Source organism: Elephas maximus, chromosome 11 (assembly GCF_024166365.1).
Source record: "Elephas maximus indicus isolate mEleMax1 chromosome 11, mEleMax1 primary haplotype, whole genome shotgun sequence".
Taxonomy (NCBI): Eukaryota; Metazoa; Chordata; class Mammalia; order Proboscidea; family Elephantidae; genus Elephas; species Elephas maximus.
The window spans coordinates 100,109,774-100,129,515 of record NC_064829.1 but is presented as its reverse complement, the minus strand read 5'-3'; the positions used below and the strand labels follow the sequence as shown (position 1 = coordinate 100,129,515).

The 19,742-nt window shown below is 51.0% G+C and overlaps 2 protein-coding genes across 7 annotated transcripts; one reads left to right on the top strand and one right to left on the bottom strand.

Annotated features, from left to right (window-relative positions):
* Nucleotides 1-5,718: 5,718 nt before the first annotated feature.
* On the bottom strand, nt 5,719-13,572 carry BCL2L12 (BCL2 like 12). 5 transcript variants are annotated; one of them, XM_049901643.1, is made up of 8 exons: nt 13,476-13,572; nt 12,762-12,903; nt 12,410-12,552; nt 11,468-11,554; nt 10,995-11,086; nt 9,978-10,265; nt 8,918-8,950; nt 5,719-5,888 (listed from the first exon to the last, which is right to left on the bottom strand). In XM_049901643.1, exons 2-8 carry the CDS (start codon nt 12,866-12,868, stop codon nt 5,838-5,840), a joined length of 801 nt encoding a protein of 266 aa, XP_049757600.1. In that variant the 5' UTR covers nt 12,869-12,903; nt 13,476-13,572; the 3' UTR covers nt 5,719-5,837. The 5 variants fall into 5 exon arrangements, with proteins under 5 accessions (XP_049757600.1, XP_049757598.1, XP_049757596.1 ...); XM_049901641.1 differs by having other exon boundaries at nt 12,762-12,876; XM_049901639.1 differs by lacking the exon at nt 13,476-13,572 and adding an exon at nt 13,261-13,469 and having other exon boundaries at nt 12,762-12,876.
* A 74-nt stretch (nt 13,573-13,646) lies between these two features.
* Nucleotides 13,647-19,405, top strand: IRF3 (interferon regulatory factor 3). Of its 2 annotated transcripts, XM_049901519.1 has the most exons (8): nt 13,647-13,898; nt 14,642-14,814; nt 15,616-15,787; nt 15,872-15,942; nt 16,747-16,939; nt 17,049-17,429; nt 18,567-18,682; nt 19,153-19,405. In XM_049901519.1, exons 2-8 carry the CDS (start codon nt 14,650-14,652, stop codon nt 19,318-19,320), a joined length of 1,266 nt encoding a protein of 421 aa, XP_049757476.1. In that variant the 5' UTR covers nt 13,647-13,898; nt 14,642-14,649; the 3' UTR covers nt 19,321-19,405. The 2 variants fall into 2 exon arrangements, with proteins under 2 accessions (XP_049757476.1, XP_049757477.1); XM_049901520.1 differs by lacking the exon at nt 18,567-18,682.
* Nucleotides 19,406-19,742: the final 337 nt, after the last annotated feature.

Genomic DNA, 19,742 nt, shown 5'->3' with positions numbered 1-19,742 from the left:
CCCTTACTTTGTTCTCCAGGGGAGAAGCTAACACTTCTTTATCCTTCAAGACAAACTCCTTACCACTTTGTTGTTATTTGTTGTTAGGTGCCATCAAGTTGGCTCTGACTCATAGTAACCCTGTGTACCCCAAAGCCAGTGCTGTCGACTCGATTCCGACTCATAGCCTATGTAGAATAGAACAAAACACTGCCCCAATCCTGGGCCATCCTCACAATCATTGTTATGCTTGAGCCTATTGTTGAAGCCACTGTGTTAGTCCATCTTGTTGAGGGTCTTCCTCTTTTTTGCTGACCCTCTACTTTACCAAGCATGATGTCCTTCTCCAGGGACTGGTCCCTACTGGTAACACCTCCGAAGTACGTGAGACGAAGTCTCGCCATCCTCGCTTCCAGGAAGCATTCTGGCTGTACTTTTTCCAAGACAGATTTGCCACTTTGTAGGTTTGGCCAAATATGGATCAAGCTTACCAACAGGCATTAATTAGTAGGCACTAGCCACCCTTCAAGGAGCTCTGTTGGCCCAATGGTTAAGGCACTCAACTGCTAACTGAAAGGTCTGTGGTTCAAACCCTCCAGCCACTCCACGGGAGAAAGACCTGGCAATCTGCTTCCATAAAGATTTACAGCCTTAGAAACCCCATGGGGCAGGTCTGCTCTGTCACATGGGGTTGCTATGAATTGGCACCTAACAACACAACAGCCTGGGTGGAGGGTGGCCACCCGTTGCTATCAGGTGGATTCCGACTTTATGGAAGCAAATTGCCAGGTCTTTCTCCCGCACAGCAGCTGGTGGGTTTGAACCGCTGACCTTTCCAGTTAGCAGCTGAGTGTTTTACCCATAGCACCACCAGGGCTCTTCCATAAAAATTACCATAAAGATTGCCATCTATGACTTCTTTCTGGAGGGGAGATGTGAAGGAAGAGACGGGCAGGCGCTGGCTGAACGAACACGGGGAATACAGGGTGGAGAGGAGGAGTGTGCTGTCTCATTAGGAGAAGAGCAGCTAGGAGTACATAGCAAGGTGTGTATACCTTTTTGTATGAGCGACTGACTTGATTTGTAAACTTTCACTTAAAGCACAATAAAAAAAAAAAAAAAGATTGCCATCTATTCAATTCTGACTCATAGTGACCCTATAGGACAGAGTAGAACTGCTCCCTAGGGTTTCCAAGGAGCAGCTGATGAATTCGAACTGTCTACCTTTTTTAGTTAGCAGCCAAGCTCTTAATCACTGCGCTACTAAGGCTGGCCGTAAAGATTACAGCCAAGAAAACCCTAGGGAGCAGTTCTACTCTGTAACACGTGGGGTCACCATGAGTCAGAACAGCAACGGGTTATGCCACTCTTCTAAAACTTTTATATAAATTCATTCATTTAATCCTCCCAGCAGTACATTGAGGTAGGTACTATCATCACCTCCATTTTACAAGAGAGGAAACTGAGTGAGGTAAAGTGACTTGGTCAAGGTCAAACTCCTAGCAAGTGGCTGACCGTGTTCTGATCACAGGATGTCTGAAAACAGAAATTCATTTTTTAGTTGTTGCTGTTTTTTAAAATCAACTTTATTGAAGGTGTAATTCATATAAAATAATAAGCACCTAATCACATGTAATTTGATAAGTTTGATATATCACATACATAGAGAGAGAGACAGCCTCTGTCAAGGTGACTCTGACTCACGGCAACCTTATGCACAACAGAAGGAAACTTTCCCTGGTTCTCATGATTGCCAGCGTGTTTGAGTCCATTGTCATGGCTATTGTGCTAATTTATCTCAGGATAAGTCTCTCTATCCCTTGCTGGCCCGCTCCTCCACCAAACACGATGTCCTCCTCCAGCAATTATTCCCTCTTGATAATATTCTGTGAAGGGGTCCAAAGTGAGTTGGACAATGTTCGGTTATGATCCACAGGGTTTTCACTGGTTAATTTTGGGAGTGAGACTTTGTCTCACATACTTTGGATGTCTTATCAGGAGGGACCAGTCCCTAGAGAAGGATACCATGCTTGGTAAAGCAGAAGGTCAGTGAAAGAGAGGAAGACTGTCAACCAGGTGGACTGACACAGTAGCTGCAACAATGGGCTGAAGCATAACAATGATCATGAGGATGGTGCAGGACCAGGCAGTGTTTCATTCGTTTGGACATAAGGTCACTATGAGTTGAAACCAACTCGATGGCAACTAACAGGAACAACAACATCATCAATTTTTGGAATAGATCGCCAGGCCTTCTTAGTCTGTCTTAGCCTGGAAGCTCCACTGAAACCTGTCTACCACAGGTGACCCTGCTGGTATCAGAAATAGTGGTGGCATAGCTTCCAGTATCCTAGCAACACACAAGCCACCACAGTATGACAAACTGACAGGTGGTGAGACAAGTACATTACCAACCAGTATGACACCTGGGTTCTCAGTTACTTTACCCAATTAATACAAAGATCTTTATGGAGCTGAATCTAATATTATGCAATAATACATCATTGCCCTCCGATGGTACCACTGAGATGTAATTCTAAATTCAGTAAAATAAACGAATCTTTAGGAAAGTAAAATGTGAAACACAATTTGTTCATTATATAAAGCCAAAACCAGACTCATTGTCATCGAGTTGATTTCAACTCACAGTAACCCTATAGGACAGAATAGAACTGTCTTCCAGGGTTTCCAAGGCTGTAAATCTTTACGGAAGCAGATTACCACATCTTCCTCCCTGAGAGCAACTGGTGGGTGGGTTTGAACCGCTGACCTTTCAGTTAGCAGCTGAGCACTTAACCACTGCACCACCTGGACTCCACATAAGGTACAGAAATACAAAACAAATTAGGAGAAATTCAACATCTGCCATCACAGCACTGGCCAGCACCTTGATTTAAGCTTTGTGAGACCCTGAGCAAGACACTGAGCTAAACTGCTCCAGATTCCTGATCCACAGAAATGGTGAAACTGTAAATGTGGATTATTATAACCTGCTGAAGGTTAGTTCATCTGTCACACAGTAACAGGAATGAATATACCTCAAAATGTCACTCAGGGTCTTGGGCGACATCTGGGTCAATTGACATAACATAGTTCATAAAGAAAATGTTCTACATCCAACTTTGGTGAGTAGCGTCTGGGGTCTTAAAAGCTTACAAGTGGGCATCTAAGATGCATTGATTGGTCTCAACCCACCTGGAGCAAAGGAGAATGAAGAATATCAAAGACACAAGGTAATTATGAGCCCAAGAGACAGAAAGGGCCACATAAATCAGAGACTACATCAGCCTGAGGCAAGAAGAACTAGACAGTGCCCGGCTACAACTGATGGCTGCCCTGACAGGGCACACAACAGAGAACCCCTGAAGGAGCAGGAGAGCAGTGGGATGCAGACCTCAAATTTTCGTAAAAAGACCAGACTTAATGGTCTGACTGAGACCAGAAGTACCCCGGAGGTCATGGTCCCCAGACCTTCTGTTAGCTCAAGACAGGAACCATTCCCAAAGCCAACTCTTCAGACAGGTATTGGCCCGGACTATAGGATAGAAATGATACTGACAAGGAATAAGCTTCTCGGATCAAGTAGACACATGAGACTATGTGGGCAGCTCCTGTCTGGAGGTGAGATGAAAAGCCAGAGGAGGACAGGAGGCGGTTGAATGGACATGGGGAATACAAGGTGGAGAGGAGAAGTGTGCTGTCTTATTAGGGGGAGAGCAGCTAGGTGAACATAGCAAGGTGTGTATAAGTTTTTGTATGAGAGACTGACTTGATTTGTAAACTTTCACTTAAAGCACAATAAAAATTTAAAAAAAGAAAAAAAAAAAAACTTGTGAGTAGCTATCTGAGATATATCTACTGATCCCATCCTGTCCTGAGCAAAGGAGAATGAAGAAAACCAAAGACACATGGGAAATTTTAGTCCAAAGGACTCATGGACCACATGAACCACAGCCTCCAGCTGGCTGAGCCCAGAACAACTAGATGGTGCCTGGCTACCACCACCAACCTCTCTGACAGGGCTCACAAGAGAGGGTCCTGGACAACGTGGGAGAAAAATGTAGAACAAAATTCAAGTTCACACACACACAAAAACAGACTTACTGGTCTGACAGAGACTGAGACTATGGCTCCCAGACACTCTTTTAACTCAGAACTGAAGTCACTCCTGAAGTTCACCCTTTAGCCAAAGATTAGACAGGTCTATAAAACATTAACACAGGGAGGAAATGCTTCTTACCTCAATCGTGTAAATGAGACCAAATGGACAATACCTGCCCAAAAGCAAAGATGAGAAGGCAGGAAGAGATAGGAAAACTGGACGAATAGAACCGAAGAACCCAGGGTCGAGAAGGGGAAAGTGCTGACACATTGTGGGGGCTGCAGCCAACGTCACAAAACAATTTGTGTATAAATTGTTGAATGAGAAATTAATTTGCTCTGTAAACTTTCACCTAAAGCACAATTAAAAAAAAAGTCAGGCTCATGACTACTTTGAAATCGTGCTAGTTGTCAGACCCACCACAAAAACAAAGAGAAATCCATTGCTGTCCAGTTGATTACGACTCATGGCCAACCTACAGGACAGAATAGAACTGCTCCACACCAAGGCTGTCATCTTCAAGGGAGCAGATCGTCAGGTCTTTCTTCCGTGGAGTGGCTGGTGGGTCGAACAGCTGACCTTTCAGTTAGCAGCTGAACACTTAACTACTATCCCCCCAGGGCTCCCATTAGACCCACCACTAGGTCTTTTTAATCAAGGTGTTAATGAAGAAATCCATCTATTTTTATATCACAGTTTCATATTAATAATAATAACTTCATTTCAATATAATTGGTATCTTTTGTAATCCTGTGCATTTCATCTTAATTTTGACAAACATTATTCTCTGAAAGAGGCTCCCTGGGTTGCACAAACAACTAAGTGCTCAGCTACGGTTTGAGTCTGCCCAGAAGTGCTTCAGAAGACAGGCACAGTTGTTGAAAACCGTATGAAGTTCTATTCTGACACACATGGAGTCGCCATTAGTTGGAGTCGACCCCACAGGTGCAGGTTTGGTTGTTCTGTGAAGGTGTCCATTGCCCTAAACACGTGCAGACCCCTGATTTGCAGGTAGATGCTCAGGAGGAGCAGTGGGAAGAGAGGAGGAAAACTAGGAGGAGGTGGTGGCCTGAAAGCCCCCTGAGGGAAGATCCTAATAAGAGGAAATACTCAAAGACCACCAGTACAGGGTTAGGAAGAATAAACAAACCATGCAATAGGGGAAAAAAATGTAAGTAACTGGAACCCTATTTAAGACCTTCAAAAACGCCCTGTGTCCAGGTGACCAACTCTTGTATGTGCTTAAAATCAATACTTCTAGAATGAATGCATTGGTTCGTTTCTTCACTTATAAGACTCAGAGATCTCTGAGCCAAATCTCCCCATCTTGGAAAAAAAAAAAAAAAGCAGCCGCCATCCAGTCAATTCCAACCCATCCCGTGACCCCTGTGTGTCAGAGTAAAACTGGGCAGTACACCAAAGGATTTTCAGTGGCTGATTTTTTTGGAGTAGATCACCAGGACGTTCTTCTAAGGCGCCTCTTGGTAGGTTCAAACTGCCCACCTTTTGGAAGCAGCCAGCATGTCAACCTCCTCTTTTTGGGGTGGGGGAAAAAATTTATTTCTCAAGTAAAAGAACAGACAATTAAATACCTTAAAAATCTTTTAATATGAAAAGTTTTAAAACAATTTCTTTTTTTTGGTAAAATGGGGCGGCCAGCACCGCGCAGCCCTGAGTGGGAACAGGAAGGCTGCAGAAGCACATGAAGGGAGCAGGGGCATAACATCCAGGTTTGCAGCAGCTTCTGAAGAAGATCTCAGTCCAGGGGTAAGTTCAAGTCCACAGGAGAAAGGGCCAGGATGCCCTCCTGGAGGGGGAGAGTGGCAGAGCCTATGAACAGGTTCGAGTCCTCCATTACAGAACATCCACCCAGCCCAGAGAGGCCAGAGACAGGAGTGGCAAGGACCCGAGGGAGGGGACAGGGACCCAGAGGGAAGGGGACAGAGACCCAGAGAGGGAAAGGGACAGAGACTCAGAGAGAGGGGGACAGAGACCCAGAGAGAGGAGGACGAAGACCCAGAGAGAGGGGGACAGAGACCTAAAGAGAGCGGGACAGAGACCCAGAAAGAGGAGGACAGGGACCCAGAGAGGGAAGGGGACAGAGACCCAGAGAGAGGGGGAACAGAGACCCAGAGAGAGAGGGGAACAGAGACCCAGAAAGAGGGGGACAGAGTCCTGGGGTTTTGATGACTAAGAGACCTGGCTTTGTGTCAATGGGGAGAGTGATCTTCCCTCTTGGCATCTTTAAGATGAGGACAACAACTGAGCCCCGTAAGAGTGTTGTAGTATTTAAAAGGGATCATTCAAGTGAAGTTCTAAGCCCAGCACCTGGCCCACCGAAAATGCTCACCCAAGCTTACTGTCACCATTACCGAGAAAAGAAAGAGAAAAGTACAAATAAATGAGCTGCTTTGCTAAGCTCCAGACACTTCTATCCACAGCTCCCTCCACATTTTGCTTCGGAGGTCTGAAGGGATCTCACGTTCACCTGACCCACCTCCAATCTTCCGTCTCTTCTTTACACAGACCTGCCCCCCAAGCCCTGCATCACCCCGGACTCGGCTGCTAGCCCTTCAGCCAGCAGTCTTGGCATCACCCTGACGCCAGTCTTTGACTCAGTCCCCATATCCAGTCAACCGGCAAAATCTAACAGCATGACCTTCGAAGGAAATCCAGAATAGGACCCCTTCCCATCCGGTCCATTGCCCCACCCTGGTCTGATCCATCCTCACCTCTTCCCTAATTATCGCCCCCTACAGGCTGTTCCCCCTCCCTTGGCCGCCAGGGGGCGCCGGTTAACACCGCGTCAGCTCATGTCCCTCCTCTGAGTCCTTCTGTGGCTCCTGCCTCCCTCACACTCAAAGTCCAAGTTCTTACTGTCCGTGACCCCAAGACCCTGCATCATCTGACCTCTCCCACCATTCCCCCCCTGCACTCATCCTCTGTGCTTTTCCCAGAGAGAAAGGGGAACAGAGACCGAAAGACGGCAGGACAGAGACCAGAAAGAGATGGAAACATACAGCTAGAGAGAGCGGGATGGAGACCCAAAGAGGAGAGGGCAGAGACCTAAAGAGAGAGGAGGACAGAGACCCGGGGGAGGGAGGGGGGACACAGACCCAGAGACATAGGGACAGAGAACTAGAGAGGGGGCGACAGAGACCCAGAGAGAGGAGGACAGAGACACAGAGACCCTTCCTGCTTCTCAAACCCACCAGGCCCCTCTTGCCAGTTTATAAAGCCATGGCCACATTCTAATTAGCCCCACATGCGACATTCTTTCAATGAATGTCGGGGCAAGTTGGGGCTCAGGGAGAAGCGGACAGTTACCCAAGGCCCCACAGCCAGTACACTGTAGCCCAACCCAGCTTGGAGTCTGGCACTGGGGAGAAAGCAGCTAGCAAAATGGGGAAGAATCCTGCTCTGCAGAAGCTCAGATGTTAGAGGCAGGAGAAGCCAACAAACAAAAATTAATAAGGACATAAGTTGTTGTTAGGTGCCACTGAGTCAATTTTCGACTCATAGTGACCCCATGTGACAAAGTAGAACTGCCCCACAGGGTTTCCTAGGAGGAATGCAAGTAAACTCTACTGTCTGTTAGAAGGTGCCAGGTGTTAGAAGGAAGTAAAACAGTGAAGGGGGACGGGAGTCGGTGGGCAGTGGCAAAGTTGCTGAGATCATAAATGGGGACCAGGGAAGGTCTCACTGTGGGGAGACATCTGAGCAAACCAGAGGAGCAGAGGAAGTATGGCGGGCACATAAATGGGTGATGGTTAATTTTATGTGTCAACTTGGCCAGGGTATGGTTGCTAGTGGCTTGGCCAAACACTAGACTAGTTGCTGTCCCATGTTGTTGTTGTTAGTTGCCATCAAGTCCATTCCAACTCATGGCAACTCCATGTGTGCAGAGTAGAAGTACTCCATAGGGTTTTCAAGGCTTTGACATTTGGAAGCAGATTGCTAGCCTTGTCTTCTGAAGCACCTCTGGATGGGTTAAAACCACCAACCTTTTGGCTAGCAGTCAAGCACTTAAGCATTTATACCACCCAGGGACTGCACTGAAGATGGAAAACCCTATTGTGATACAGAAATTAGGGGAGGGGCTATGAGTTTGAATGTAATCTATTTGATGTAATATAATCACTTTCTAGAATGTAATCTAATATGATGTAATCAATCAGTTGAAAGGGAAGTTTCCTTAGGGTGTGGCCTGCCTTTAGACTATAAATACTTTGGCAGATATCTCTCTGTCCCTCTGTCTGTCTGTCTCTCGACACTGCACTGTTCCTGTCACCTGACCTATGGATCATGGGACACAAGCCTGCAGAAGTCTCCAGCCCTCCAACCTGCCACCTGACCTACAGATTTTGGACTTGCTAGCCCCCCCCACAACTGCATGCACCAATCCCTTGAAGTAAATCTCCCTCTCTATATGTCTAAATATACATATGGTGAAACCTGTGAGAGCTGGAACTCAACAGGACTGCCTTGTTTTTCCAGGTCTCATAAGTTTTCCACCTTTGACAGGGTACAATCATACAACTTTTCTATCACTCTCTGTTAGTGGAAAATATTTTAATTTTCCTTCTCTGACAAGTTTCCACCATATATATGTATATATATATATGTATATGGAAACCCTGGTAGCACAGTGGTTAAGAGCTATGGCTGCTAACCAAAAGGTCAGCAGTTCAAATCCACCAGGCACTCCTTATAAACCATATGAGGCAGTTCTACCCTGTCCTATAGGGTTGCTGTGAGTCGGAATCGAATTGACAGCAATGGGTTTGGTTTTTACATATATATAAATACACACATATATTATATACATACACGCACCTGCAAAAGCTGGAATCTGTATATGGCAGAAACCTGTCGGAGAAGGAAATCGATTCTGACTCATAGTGACCGTACAGGACAGAGAAGGAGTGCCCCACAGGGTTTCCAAGGCTGTAATCTTTACAGAAGCAAACTGCCACATCTTTCTTCTACAAAGCAGCTGGTGGAGTCGAACCATCGACCTTTCGGTTAGCAGCCGAGTGCTTAACCACTGAGCCAATATATATATATTCCCTGACTTACGACTTATTAGAGTTATGATGAACCACACACACTTATGATTTTTTTTTTACGATTTGTGTATTTTTTTAACGTATGTCTGTATTATTTCTGTAATTTTATACGTAATGTTTCCAAACCCAAAGACAAAGATGAGATTTATAAAGATACTGATAATAAACAACGACCCGTTGCTGTCCAGTCAATTCCGACTCATAGCAACCCCCCGCATAGGACAGAGTAGAAAAGTGATAGCAGTGAAAACTAAAATAAAAAATGAAAAACAAAAAATGAGATATTCAGTTTTCCTCAGAACCGATTTACGATGAAGTCACAGAATGGAACCCTTCGTAAGTCAGGGACTACCTGTACATCTCACTGTTCTGTTTCTCTAGAGAGCCCTAAGGCTCACGGGGAAGGGGATTCAGGCACCACTGGGGAGACAGACTGTAATCGGATTAGTCCCATACACAAACGCCCACGGCAGGCCAGGCGCCCAGTACTTAGGAGAATGATCCTATTTTAATCCTTAGGACAACCCTTTGAGATAGGTACTACCACTTTCCCACTTGATGGATGTGGAAACTGAGACCCAGGGAGATGCAATCACTTGTTTTCGGGGCTCACAACCGGTTAGTGTATAGCGGTGTGGTTTAAGCCCTGGGTAGTGTCTGATCACTGCCCCATCAGGTACACAGTTGGTGCTCAATAAATACAGAATGAATGAATGAATGGTATAGCTGGGAAAACTCTGTCAGATCTGAAAGGATGCCTAAGAAGCCAACTCCCTCCCCACATTACAAATGGGTAAAGGGAGGCCCAGGAGACTTCAGCGGCTCACCCATCCTCCGTGGGCCTGGATCCAGGGTGAGAAGCTGTGCACGTGCTCTACGCTGAGTCCGGCCAGGGTGCCCCCTAGCCGGGCCACGCGCCGGGTCAGCTCCATGGCCAGGGCCAGGCGGGCCAGGGGCTCCGGGGAAGGCGGTGGGGGCCCAGGGCACGGTAACGAGGGGTGTGTGCGGCTGGGTCGAGGACTGGTCTCGCGGCTAGAGAACAGCTCAGCAAGGCGTGAGAAAGAGCCCGTGGAGAGACGGGCCAGCTTGCGGCGCAGGGCTGGGTCTGAGGCCAGCTGTGGGGCAGGGAAGGTAAGAGGTAGAGCTGCCCCAGTCACGTCCCTTTGCCCGTGCCCAGCCAATAGGAGGCTGGAGGAGTGGCCTTCTGGTCCTAGGGCAGCCTTGATGCTAACATTTTAAGCCACGCCCACCCCTTCCATCAGCCAATCACAAAGCAGCCCCTATAGCTCACTCCAACTACTCACAAGGAAGTGGTCCAGACCCTGAGATGGTAAGCCACGCCCCTACTGAGGCATTCAACAGCCAATCAGGGCCAAGCCCTTCTTTAGGGGCTCTCCAGACCCTAATTTTCTAGCCTCGCCCCCTGGGGATTTCCTGGCCAATCCGAGCCCTGGAGGCCAGGCTAGGTTCTAGTACAACCTCGCCCTCTTTAAGACACAATAGTACAGTGCCAGGCGCTTTGCCCAGACCTCCGAACCAATCAGATTCCAGGACACGAAAACAAGCTACGACCCCACCAATGCTCCATTTCCCTCACTTTCTAAGCCGTACTGTGGCCTTAGATTTTAGAGCTTCCCTCCAATTTCTCTCCTAGATCCTGTCTCTTATGGTCTCACCCCTGGAGTTAGGCCATGCCCCTCTACCAATGAGAGCCACTAACTTAAATTGTCCCCACCCTCGGCCCACCATACAGCCAATGCGAATGAAGATCCAGTTTCTGATCCCAGTGCCCAGATACCCCCTATTCCTATCTTCCTTGAGGAATGGAACAGCCCACTCATCACCTTCTGGTTGATAACTTCTGCCTCCTCCTCCAGCAAGACCACCAGCCTCCGCAGCAGGGCTTCTTTCTCAGTGGGTGGAGGGCCCTGTAACTCTGGGGGCAGAAGAGAATTCTGCTGGGAGCAGAACCCTGGCTACCCTCCTGTTGTTAGCTGCCATGGAGTCAGCTCTGAGACTTACGGTGACGCCATGCACGACACAGACTGATATGATCCATAGGGTTTTCACTAGCTGATTTTTTGAAGTAGATTGCCAGGCCTTTATTCCTAGTCCATCTTAGTCTGGGAGCTCTATGAAACTTGATCAGCATCACCACAACATACAAGCCCCCACTGACAGGTAAGTGGTGGCTGCATATGAGGTGCATGGGCCAGGAATCGAACTCAGGTCTCCCACATGGAAGAGGAAAATCCTACCACTGGCCCACCACTGCACTCCTAGCCCCATCCTTCTCCAGGGTCTCTCGGCACCTCACCTGGGCTAGGTGGTGATCTCAGTTGCTCTTGGACCAGCTCTTCAAGCCGCTGAGCCACCAGGGTGTAGAAGTCCAGAGTAGCTGGGCCTAGGGTGAAAGTCTGGAGTGAGAGGTCTCCAGGGTATCAGGGACTTAGGGATTCTCTCCTTCTCCAAATCATCTTGCCAGGTAGCAACATTTCCATTTTTAGGAAACTGAGGCCCAATGAACAAACTGGGTAGTAAAAGACCCCCAAACTCTTGTACCCCCAAACTCTGGACTTAGAATGTTAGGGCTGAACTGGATCTTGAAGATGATTCCATCTAAGGAAAGCAAACACATGGCATTCCAGCTATCACCCTAGCCCTTGTCCGTTTCAGGCATCACCAACTGACCACAGCACTCTTTTCCCCAGCTGTAAAATCCTTGTCAAGCTAGCATGCCTAGCGGCCATTACTAGTTTATCTAGCTTCACCTATGAGAGGAAACCTGTTTGTCATTCTTGATCAAGTCCAGTGACACCTCCCATTCCTACTTTGCTATTGGAGAAACAGAGATACAAGAAAGGGAAAGGATTTTCCCAGAGCCATGCACCCAAATAGCCAGGGAACAGCAATTGAAAAACAGCCCTCCTGCCTCTCTACTGGGAGTACTTATGGCCACAAAAGTCCTGGGGGCAGAGAAGCATGTATGGAAGGAGAGAGATAACAACTAAATATCAACTTGATATATAACTAGATAGAAAGGGACCACCCGCCCTCCCACAGTCAGCCCAGGAGATTGACAGAAATCTAATTTTATGGAGGGTGGGAGGGGAACAGAATAGAGAGAATTGGTGCTGGAGACCTCACACAGCTACCCTCTAGCTGAGTGGTGTTCAACTAGTTTCTTATCCTGTCTGTGCTTCAGCAATCAAGGCACCTGGCCCTGCTGGTTTTATGGGTGATCTGGGAAATCTCTTACCAGGTTCTGAACCATAGCAAGGGCGGAGGGGCAGGGAACAAGGCCGAGGGGACTCGGGGGGAACTGCTCCTTGACCCGGGGAGCAGGGAAGGCATCGACGAAGGCGGCTTAGGAAGTCTGTTGACTGCTCCTGGGTGGGACTCCTGGGGAGAAGGACCACAGAGAGTGACTCCAGAGGCCCCCTGCAAGCACTCTCTTCTTCCTCCCATTGAGGACTCCCTCCCTGCAACCCCAGGGACAGGGAACAAAGCCAGTAGAAGGGAGGAAAGGAGACAGACTGAGACCAAGAGCAAGTCAGAAAGGACCTAACCCCAAATGCTGGTCCCTGGGGGAGAAGGGCAACCCCTCTTACCTGGGTGGGGTTGTAACAGGGGACCCGGCAGCCTCACCCCGCCTAAGGAATGCCGCTAGGACCCTCAGTGTGTCCTCCCGAAGCCCCAACTCCTCCGAGCCTGCCATGGAGACACCTGCAAGAGAGGAGGCTGGGGGCTGGACTCCAGGGTCCAGAGGAAAGAGAAAGCTTGGAGCCCAAACTCTTTGTCTCTGAATGAGGAGGGGGCCAGGGGCTTGGACTTATGAGTCCCCAAGGGAGGAAGGGACTAAGGGCCTGGGTTCTGGGGGCCCAGGCTCCTGAGTTCCCTGAGGGAGAGGGGATCCAGGGCGAGGAGGGCACTGGGGACCAGACTCCCGGGTCTGAGAGAGGAGGTGGCTGGAGGCCAGGACTCCTGGGTCTGAGGGAGGAGGGGGCTAGAAGCCCTAGCTCCTGGGTCTGAGGGAAGACGGGCCTGGGGGCCCACAATCTGAAGAAGGCATATGCCAAGCTACTAAATCCTTAGAGGATCAAGGACTACCAATCCCATGAGTTTTTGTGGCACACATCCCCCTCGGTTTGCTCTTGTTCGCCGCTCAGCCTGCCGGGAGCTGTAGTTCCACTATGTGGCTCAGTCTGGACTCTTGGGGATCCGTGGGACGCTTGGGTTTCGGAGAAAAGAGGCTGGGGTGCCCGCTCTGGCTCCCGGTCTCTCCTCTTCTCTGCTTGCCCAGCCCACGCTAACACCTCACTCACCTGGCCCTGGGCCCCGCCTCCGTCACCTCCTCTACTGAACTTGTACAAACTTTTCTGCAAAAGTTAACTTCCCCGCGCCTGCGCACTGGGCTGGGTTGCTGCGTGCCGAGACGTAAAGGGGCGGGGCATTGTCCGCCCACATATTTGCATATGGAGCTCCCAGCATGCTTGTGCCCAGAAAGCCTTAAAAAGGCATGGGGGGCAGGGCTCTAGGCTGACGGAACCGCTCCTTTTGCCCTGGAGTTGGCACCCAAACAATGATAAAGTTGTTTTATTTCGAGACATCGATAGAAAGGAAAACGCCACCGCCCTAGAATTCAGCTGGCGGGAAAGGGGGGTGCACAGTTTCGAGTTCGAGAGGTACCCGAATCCTCGAAGACAGTGGTGGCCCCAGCATCCTGCGCGCTCCAACCCTCGAAATAGGTAAAGCGGAAGAGCTGGAGAGAGAGTTGGTGCCGTCTAGAAGTGAGGAAAGGGAGAAAAGTTTGGCCTGCACTGATAGTGACGAGGGTGGCTGTATATTCTAGAGAGAATGAGGCGAGGAGAGGGCTACACTGGCCGGCGTTGGAGGTCGGCAGAAGTCTATACCGCCAGGAGGAAGGGAGGAGTCTACACTGGGAGACCTGGGCGGGGAGGGGGGAGAAGTGTGTACTCTGCATCTGGGAGGGAGTACTCTTTAGAAAGTGGGGGTGTGCTTTGAAGGAGGGAGCCTTTCGGTTGGGGAGAACTGTGGATGGAGGCCTACACTGAAATGGGGACGTGGGTTCTTCTCTGGCTGAACTGTAGAGAGGGACCTCCACTGGGGTAACTGCGGGAGGTAGGGGTCTACACAGGAGTAGCATCTGCACTAAAATAACGAGGAAGGGAGGGCTCTACCCTGGAAGTGGGGGAGGGAGGAGTTTGCAGTGGAAGAGAGAAGGGCCTGCACTGGCGGAATTTAGGGGGTAGATGGTCTGCACTGAAGAAGCTGGAAAGGGAGGGGGTCCTTACTCAAGTGGGGAGCTGCTCTGGGGGGATGGGAGGAGGAGGTCTGTGGTACAGAGAAGGTAGTTTTGCACCCCCGGAACCTGCGGGTGAGGGGCTTGCGCCGTGGCCTTGGAGGGGGAGGCGCGGATGAGCCGGAGAGACCTCCCGCGCCCAGGAACTGCCTGCCCCTCTGTCCACAGGCCGGAGCATGGCGACCCAAAAGCCGCGGATTCTGCCCTGGCTCATTTCGCTGCTGGACAGGGGGCAGCTGGAGGGCGTGGCCTGGGTGGACGCGAACCGCACGCGCTTCCGCATCCCTTGGAAGCACCGCCTGCGGCAGGATACGCAGCAGGAAGACTTCCGCATCTTCCAGGTGCCTTTCTGAGCGGCTTGCCTCGCGGAAAGGAGTCCGAGGGGGCGGGCCCGGGGCGGGGTTAGCACGCGTGGAGCTGGCCCGAGTGCGTGCTTGTGGGTGGAGGTGGGCGGAGTTAGAGCGGGAGGGGGCAGGCTTAGCAGGACAGGTGGCCTGACAGCAAGTAGTGGGCTAAGTAAGAATCAGTGTTCTCATTTAAGAAATACAAAGATGAAAGCGGGTTTAGCATGCGAGGGCGAGGCCTGCAAAAAGTTAGAAACCTGGGGGTCGAGGAGGGCGGAGTTATATCGATGGAGGGCCCGGGCGGTCCGAACTGATGGCAGGTAATGGGGAGGGTTGGAACTCCCAGGTTCTGCGAATAGAACCAGAAAGGCGGGATTAGAACGCTGAGGAAAAGCCTCCTGGAGGCTGGGGGCAGGCTCTTGGTTGCAGAATTCTGGGGGCAGGTCTTGGAACTTTGGAGACGAGGCTCAGAGTCCCAAAGCTGGTTTAATTACCATCAAGTTAGGGTACACTGGTGGTGTATAGGTAGAGTTAGAGTGCGGGGAGGGGGGTTATTACAGAGGGTGCCCTGGGGCAGGTGGTGGGTGGATTTAAACACCCAGTAGAACCTAGAAGGATGGGTTAGAAAGCAAAAGTTTTTGAATGCTAGGAGCAGATTTTGGGGCACGAAGAATCCGAGAGTTTGGTAGTAGAGCCTTGTTGAGGTAGCACATGCTGGGGAGACAGTTAAGTGTTATGTCCTCTGGGGCAGGATCGAAATCTTCTCCCCTCCCCTGGCTCCCCTATCCGACCCCCCAGGCCTGGGCCGAGGTCAGCGGAGCCTACAATCCAGAGAAAGATAAACCAGACCCCCCTACCTGGAAGAGGAATTTTCGGTCCGCCCTGAACCGGAAGGAGGTGTTGCGTGTAGCCGAGGACCGGAGCAAGGACCCCCTCGACCCGCACAAGATCTATGAGTTTGTAACTCCAGGTGTGCAAGGAGTGCCTTCGTATGGAAGGCTGGGATCTGGTGGGGTCCCATCACCCTTTCTCAGCTCACTACCTTTTTTGATAGGAGTTAGGGACTTTCCTGAGTTGGACACCTCTCCGGACACCAATAACAGAGGCAGTACCTCTGATACTCAGGTAAAAATGTGCCCCCACCCTTTTGCCCCACCCCCTCCTCTCTGTCCCCATCAGCCTGTTTTGGCCTCCCTTTTCCTGCGTGGTACAGCCTCTCCTCCCTCCGGCCGCATTATCTCCCCTCCACTCTTGTCCCCCACATGACCCATGGCCAACCTTCCCCTTCCCTGCTCACACCCCTCCCATGGCTCTTCAGTGTCTCAGGAGAAAAGTCAGAGTTTTCCCTAGGCCTCAAGGCCCTAACACACCTTACCAGGGTTTCAAAGCTTTCTCGCTTGGCAGGGTGCCCACCAGCTCTTGGGAACCCAAACCCCCCCCCCTCACCCAGGATCTTGCTGATGCCTGTGCCAGGGAAGGTCCCTTCTGAGATTCTATTCATTCTCCCATGCCCAGGTCTTGCTAGATCCATGGGTTGGAATTAGCTCCTCCTCCCCCAAGGCCATCATTGTTGCGTGCCATCGAGTTGACTCCAACTCACAGCAACTCTGGATGACAGAGCAGAACTGCCCCCCTAGGGTTTCCTGGGCTGTAATCTGTACCAGAGCAGATCAACAGGTCTTTCTCCCACAGAGCTGCTAGGTGGCTTAACCAACCTTTCTGTTCGCAGCCAAGCACTTACCCATTTGTGCCACCACGGCCAAGGCCATTGTAGTGCCTGGCATATATATGTCTTGCTGTCTGTGCCCATGGCTGTCTCCACGATCAGACTGGGAGCGCTTTGAGGGCCAGGCTCAGTCCCTATGTTGCTGAGCACAGGGCCTGCTCTGGGAACAGCTGTTGAAATGCCCGACTCCTTTTCTTCTCCAGGAAGACATTCTGGAGGAGTTACTGGGTGACATGGTCTTGGCCTCAGTCCCAGATGGGGGGCCCTCAGGACTGGCTGTGGCCTCTGAGCAGCCCCCTCAGCTCTTGCTGAGCCCCAACATTGACGTTCTTCCTCCCTGCCCAAACCTGGCATCCTCGGAAAACCCACTGAGGCAGCTGCTGGTCCCCGAGGAAGGTGGGTGGCAGCCATGGAATGGGAGGGGCTGGAGCGGAGGCCACAGACCCCCTTACACTCTCTGTTAATCTCTCTCTCCCCCTTCATGCTGCCTGCTGCCTCTGCTCAGAGTGGGAGTTTGAGGTGACCGCCTTCTACCGGGGCCGCCAAGTCTTCCAGCAGGCTGTCTTCTGCCCAGGTGGCCTGCGGCTGGTCGGATCAGAAGCAGCAGACAATACACTGCCTGGGCAGCTGATGATGCTGCCTGACCCTGGGGTGGCCCTGACAGACAAGGGGGCGACAAGCTTCGTGAGGCGTGTGCTGAGCTCCCTAGGCGGGGGGCTTGCTCTGTGGAGGGCAGGGCAACAGCTCTGGGCCCGAAGGCTGGGGCACTGCCGTACATACTGGGCTGCGGGTGAGGAGCTGCTCCCTGATGGCACTCACGGGCCAGACGGAGAGGTCCCCAAAGACAGAGAAGGAGTCGTGTTCAACCTGGGACCTTTTGTGGCAGGTGAGTGAACCAGGGGCTAGCTTCAGGGCCTGAGACCTCCGGTGTCCGGCAGTTTGAGACTGAATGAATTTAGCCCCTGCTGCTCTGCTTGCTACATGTCCTGGAGTAGAGGAGTTGACTGCTGTGGACCCGTGTTCTCTTTCTGCCTCCCTGCTCCCAGCTGAGTGCAGTGTACAGAAGGCACTATTGTCACCATCATAAGTATTAGTTATTGTGGTTGATAGACAAACTGGCAGGAAAGATAAATCCCTGAGGGCATTGGTCTCCCATGGAACTTTCCACAATGACGGAGATGCTCTCTCTGGGCTGTCCCATACGGTATCTGCTGGCCACATGTGGCTCCATTAAAAACCAAACCCGTTGCTGTTGAGTTGATTCCTACTCATAGTGACCCTATAGGACAGGTTAGAACTGCCCCATAAGGTTTCCAAGGAGCAGCTGGTGGAGCTCTAGACCACTGCGCCACCAGTAGTGCCTCACATGTGGCTGCTGAGAGCTAATGCAACTACCGGTGGAATTTCTTAAATTTTATTTCATTTTAACTGGTTACAAGTGAAGTGTAGAGTTCAATAATAATGGCTACACAAGGACCCTGGTGGTGCAGCAGCTAAGTGCTCAGCTATTAACCAAAAGGTCAGCGATTTGAACCCACCAGTGGCTCTGCAGGAGAACAACATGGCAGTCTGCTTCTGTAAAGATTTACAGCCTTGGAAACCCCATAGGGCAACTCTACTCTGTCCCATAGGGTCGCTATGAGTCAGTCAACTAGATGGCAATGGGTTTACTAGATAGAGTGGTCCTTGGGGTTTGGACGCTGTCAATACCCAGCACCTGCTATAAAGGAATCATTGAGCATCCTACAGGGAGTGGACTCTCCTCTTCTGGACCTGTTACTGAATACTCTGGCTCCCATGGCAGATCAGGGAGGGGGGGCTGGCCTGATGGCAGGGAGGGAGCAGGGGTGCCTGTTTGTGCCGGAACCATGGAGACTTTCCTCAAACCAGCAGCCCCCGGATCATGGTGGCAGAGCCATGATGGGCCTTGGGTCAGGGGAGGAGGTGGGGATGCTACTCAGGTTTGGAGGGAGGTGGGGAAAGGGGCTCCTTCCCATCCCTGACTGGGCTTCCGGACTTCCAGATCTGATTGCCTTCATCGAAGGAAGCAAACGCTCACCCCGCTACACCCTCTGGTTCTGCATTGGGGAGTTATGGCCCCAGGACCAGCCGTGGACCAAGAAGCTGGTGATGGTCAAGGTGCCAGCAGGCGGGGGCTCCTCGGCCTGAGAGGGATGGGGCTGATGTGGGGGAAAGGCTGCTTCCAGGAACTATGACCCCCAGAAGCCCCTCTGAGAAACTACAACTTCCGAGAGTCTCGTCATCCACCAGTTCCTCATCCCCAAGTTCTCCTGGGGCTGTTCCTCCAATCGCCTCACCCAGAGAGCTTGCTTTGTGCTCTTGAAACCACGCGTGCAACTACAGATCCTAGGAGCCCTTCTGACCACAAGCTCCTCAGCCCTGGGGGCTTCTGGGAACCTCTGCCCTAGAAACCCTCTCTGGTCTCCTCTCTTGGTCAATATGGGGAAAACTACAACTCCCTGGTCTAATGGTGCATCATGATCTACATTGGGGGCTGCTGGGGGGTTGTGGTCCTCTCAGCTGCCTTGGGGAGGCAGGGGCGCAAATGGTGTTTTCCCTAACTTCGGGTTTCTCTCCACCTCCTGCAGGTAGTTCCCACATGCCTCCGGGTCCTGCTAGACATGGCCCGGGTGGAGGGTGCCTCCTCACTGGAGACTACCATGGACCTGCACATTTCTAACAGCCACCCGCTCTCCCTCACCTCAGACCAGTACAAGGCCTATCTGCAGGACCTGGCCGAGGACATGGATTTCTAAGTTGCTGGGGAGGCCTGAGCCTTCGTACCTCCATGGTGTGGGCTCCCCGCCCCCTACCTCCACCAATAAACTCATTCCTATTACACTCACTGCATGTGTGTCTGGTGTTGGGTGTCCCCAGGCCAGTTCTGGTCCACATTGGGCATTATTCCTAATGCCTCAGTTTACCCAGCTGTGCAAGCCACCCATGACCCAAGTCACTGCACCTGCAAGGGGACAGCTGATGCTCCTCACTGCCTTAAACTCTCCCAGTGACCTGGTGAGGAAGTGACAGTCACCCCCATCTTACAGACTAAGACACTGAGGCTTGGAGGGGGTAGTGATCACAAATAGGAAATAGGAGATGGCCAGAATCGAAGTCTACTTCCACAGCTGGGGTTGCTGCTCTAGGGTGAGGGGCTTGAGGCTGAGATGCCCCCTGG

Coding starts and splice junctions, on each gene's coding strand:
- BCL2L12 (XM_049901639.1), bottom strand. CDS start 13,288: ATGTGTGCCACAAAAACTCATGGGATTG. Junction 12,877..13,260: donor CACAAAAACTCATGGGATTG/GTAGTCCTTGAT, acceptor CCTCTCTTGCAG/GTGTCTCCATGGCAGGCTCG. Junction 8,951..9,977: donor TCCAGGCCCACGGAGGATGG/GTGAGCCGCTGA, acceptor CTTCTCCGACAG/GTTTCTGCCATATACAGATT.
- IRF3 (XM_049901519.1), top strand. CDS start 14,650: ATGGCGACCCAAAAGCCGCGGATTCTGCCCTGGCTCATTTCGCTGCTG. Junction 15,788..15,871: donor CTATGAGTTTGTAACTCCAG/GTGTGCAAGGAG, acceptor CTTTTTTGATAG/GAGTTAGGGACTTTCCTGAG. Junction 16,940..17,048: donor GCTGCTGGTCCCCGAGGAAG/GTGGGTGGCAGC, acceptor GCCTCTGCTCAG/AGTGGGAGTTTGAGGTGACC.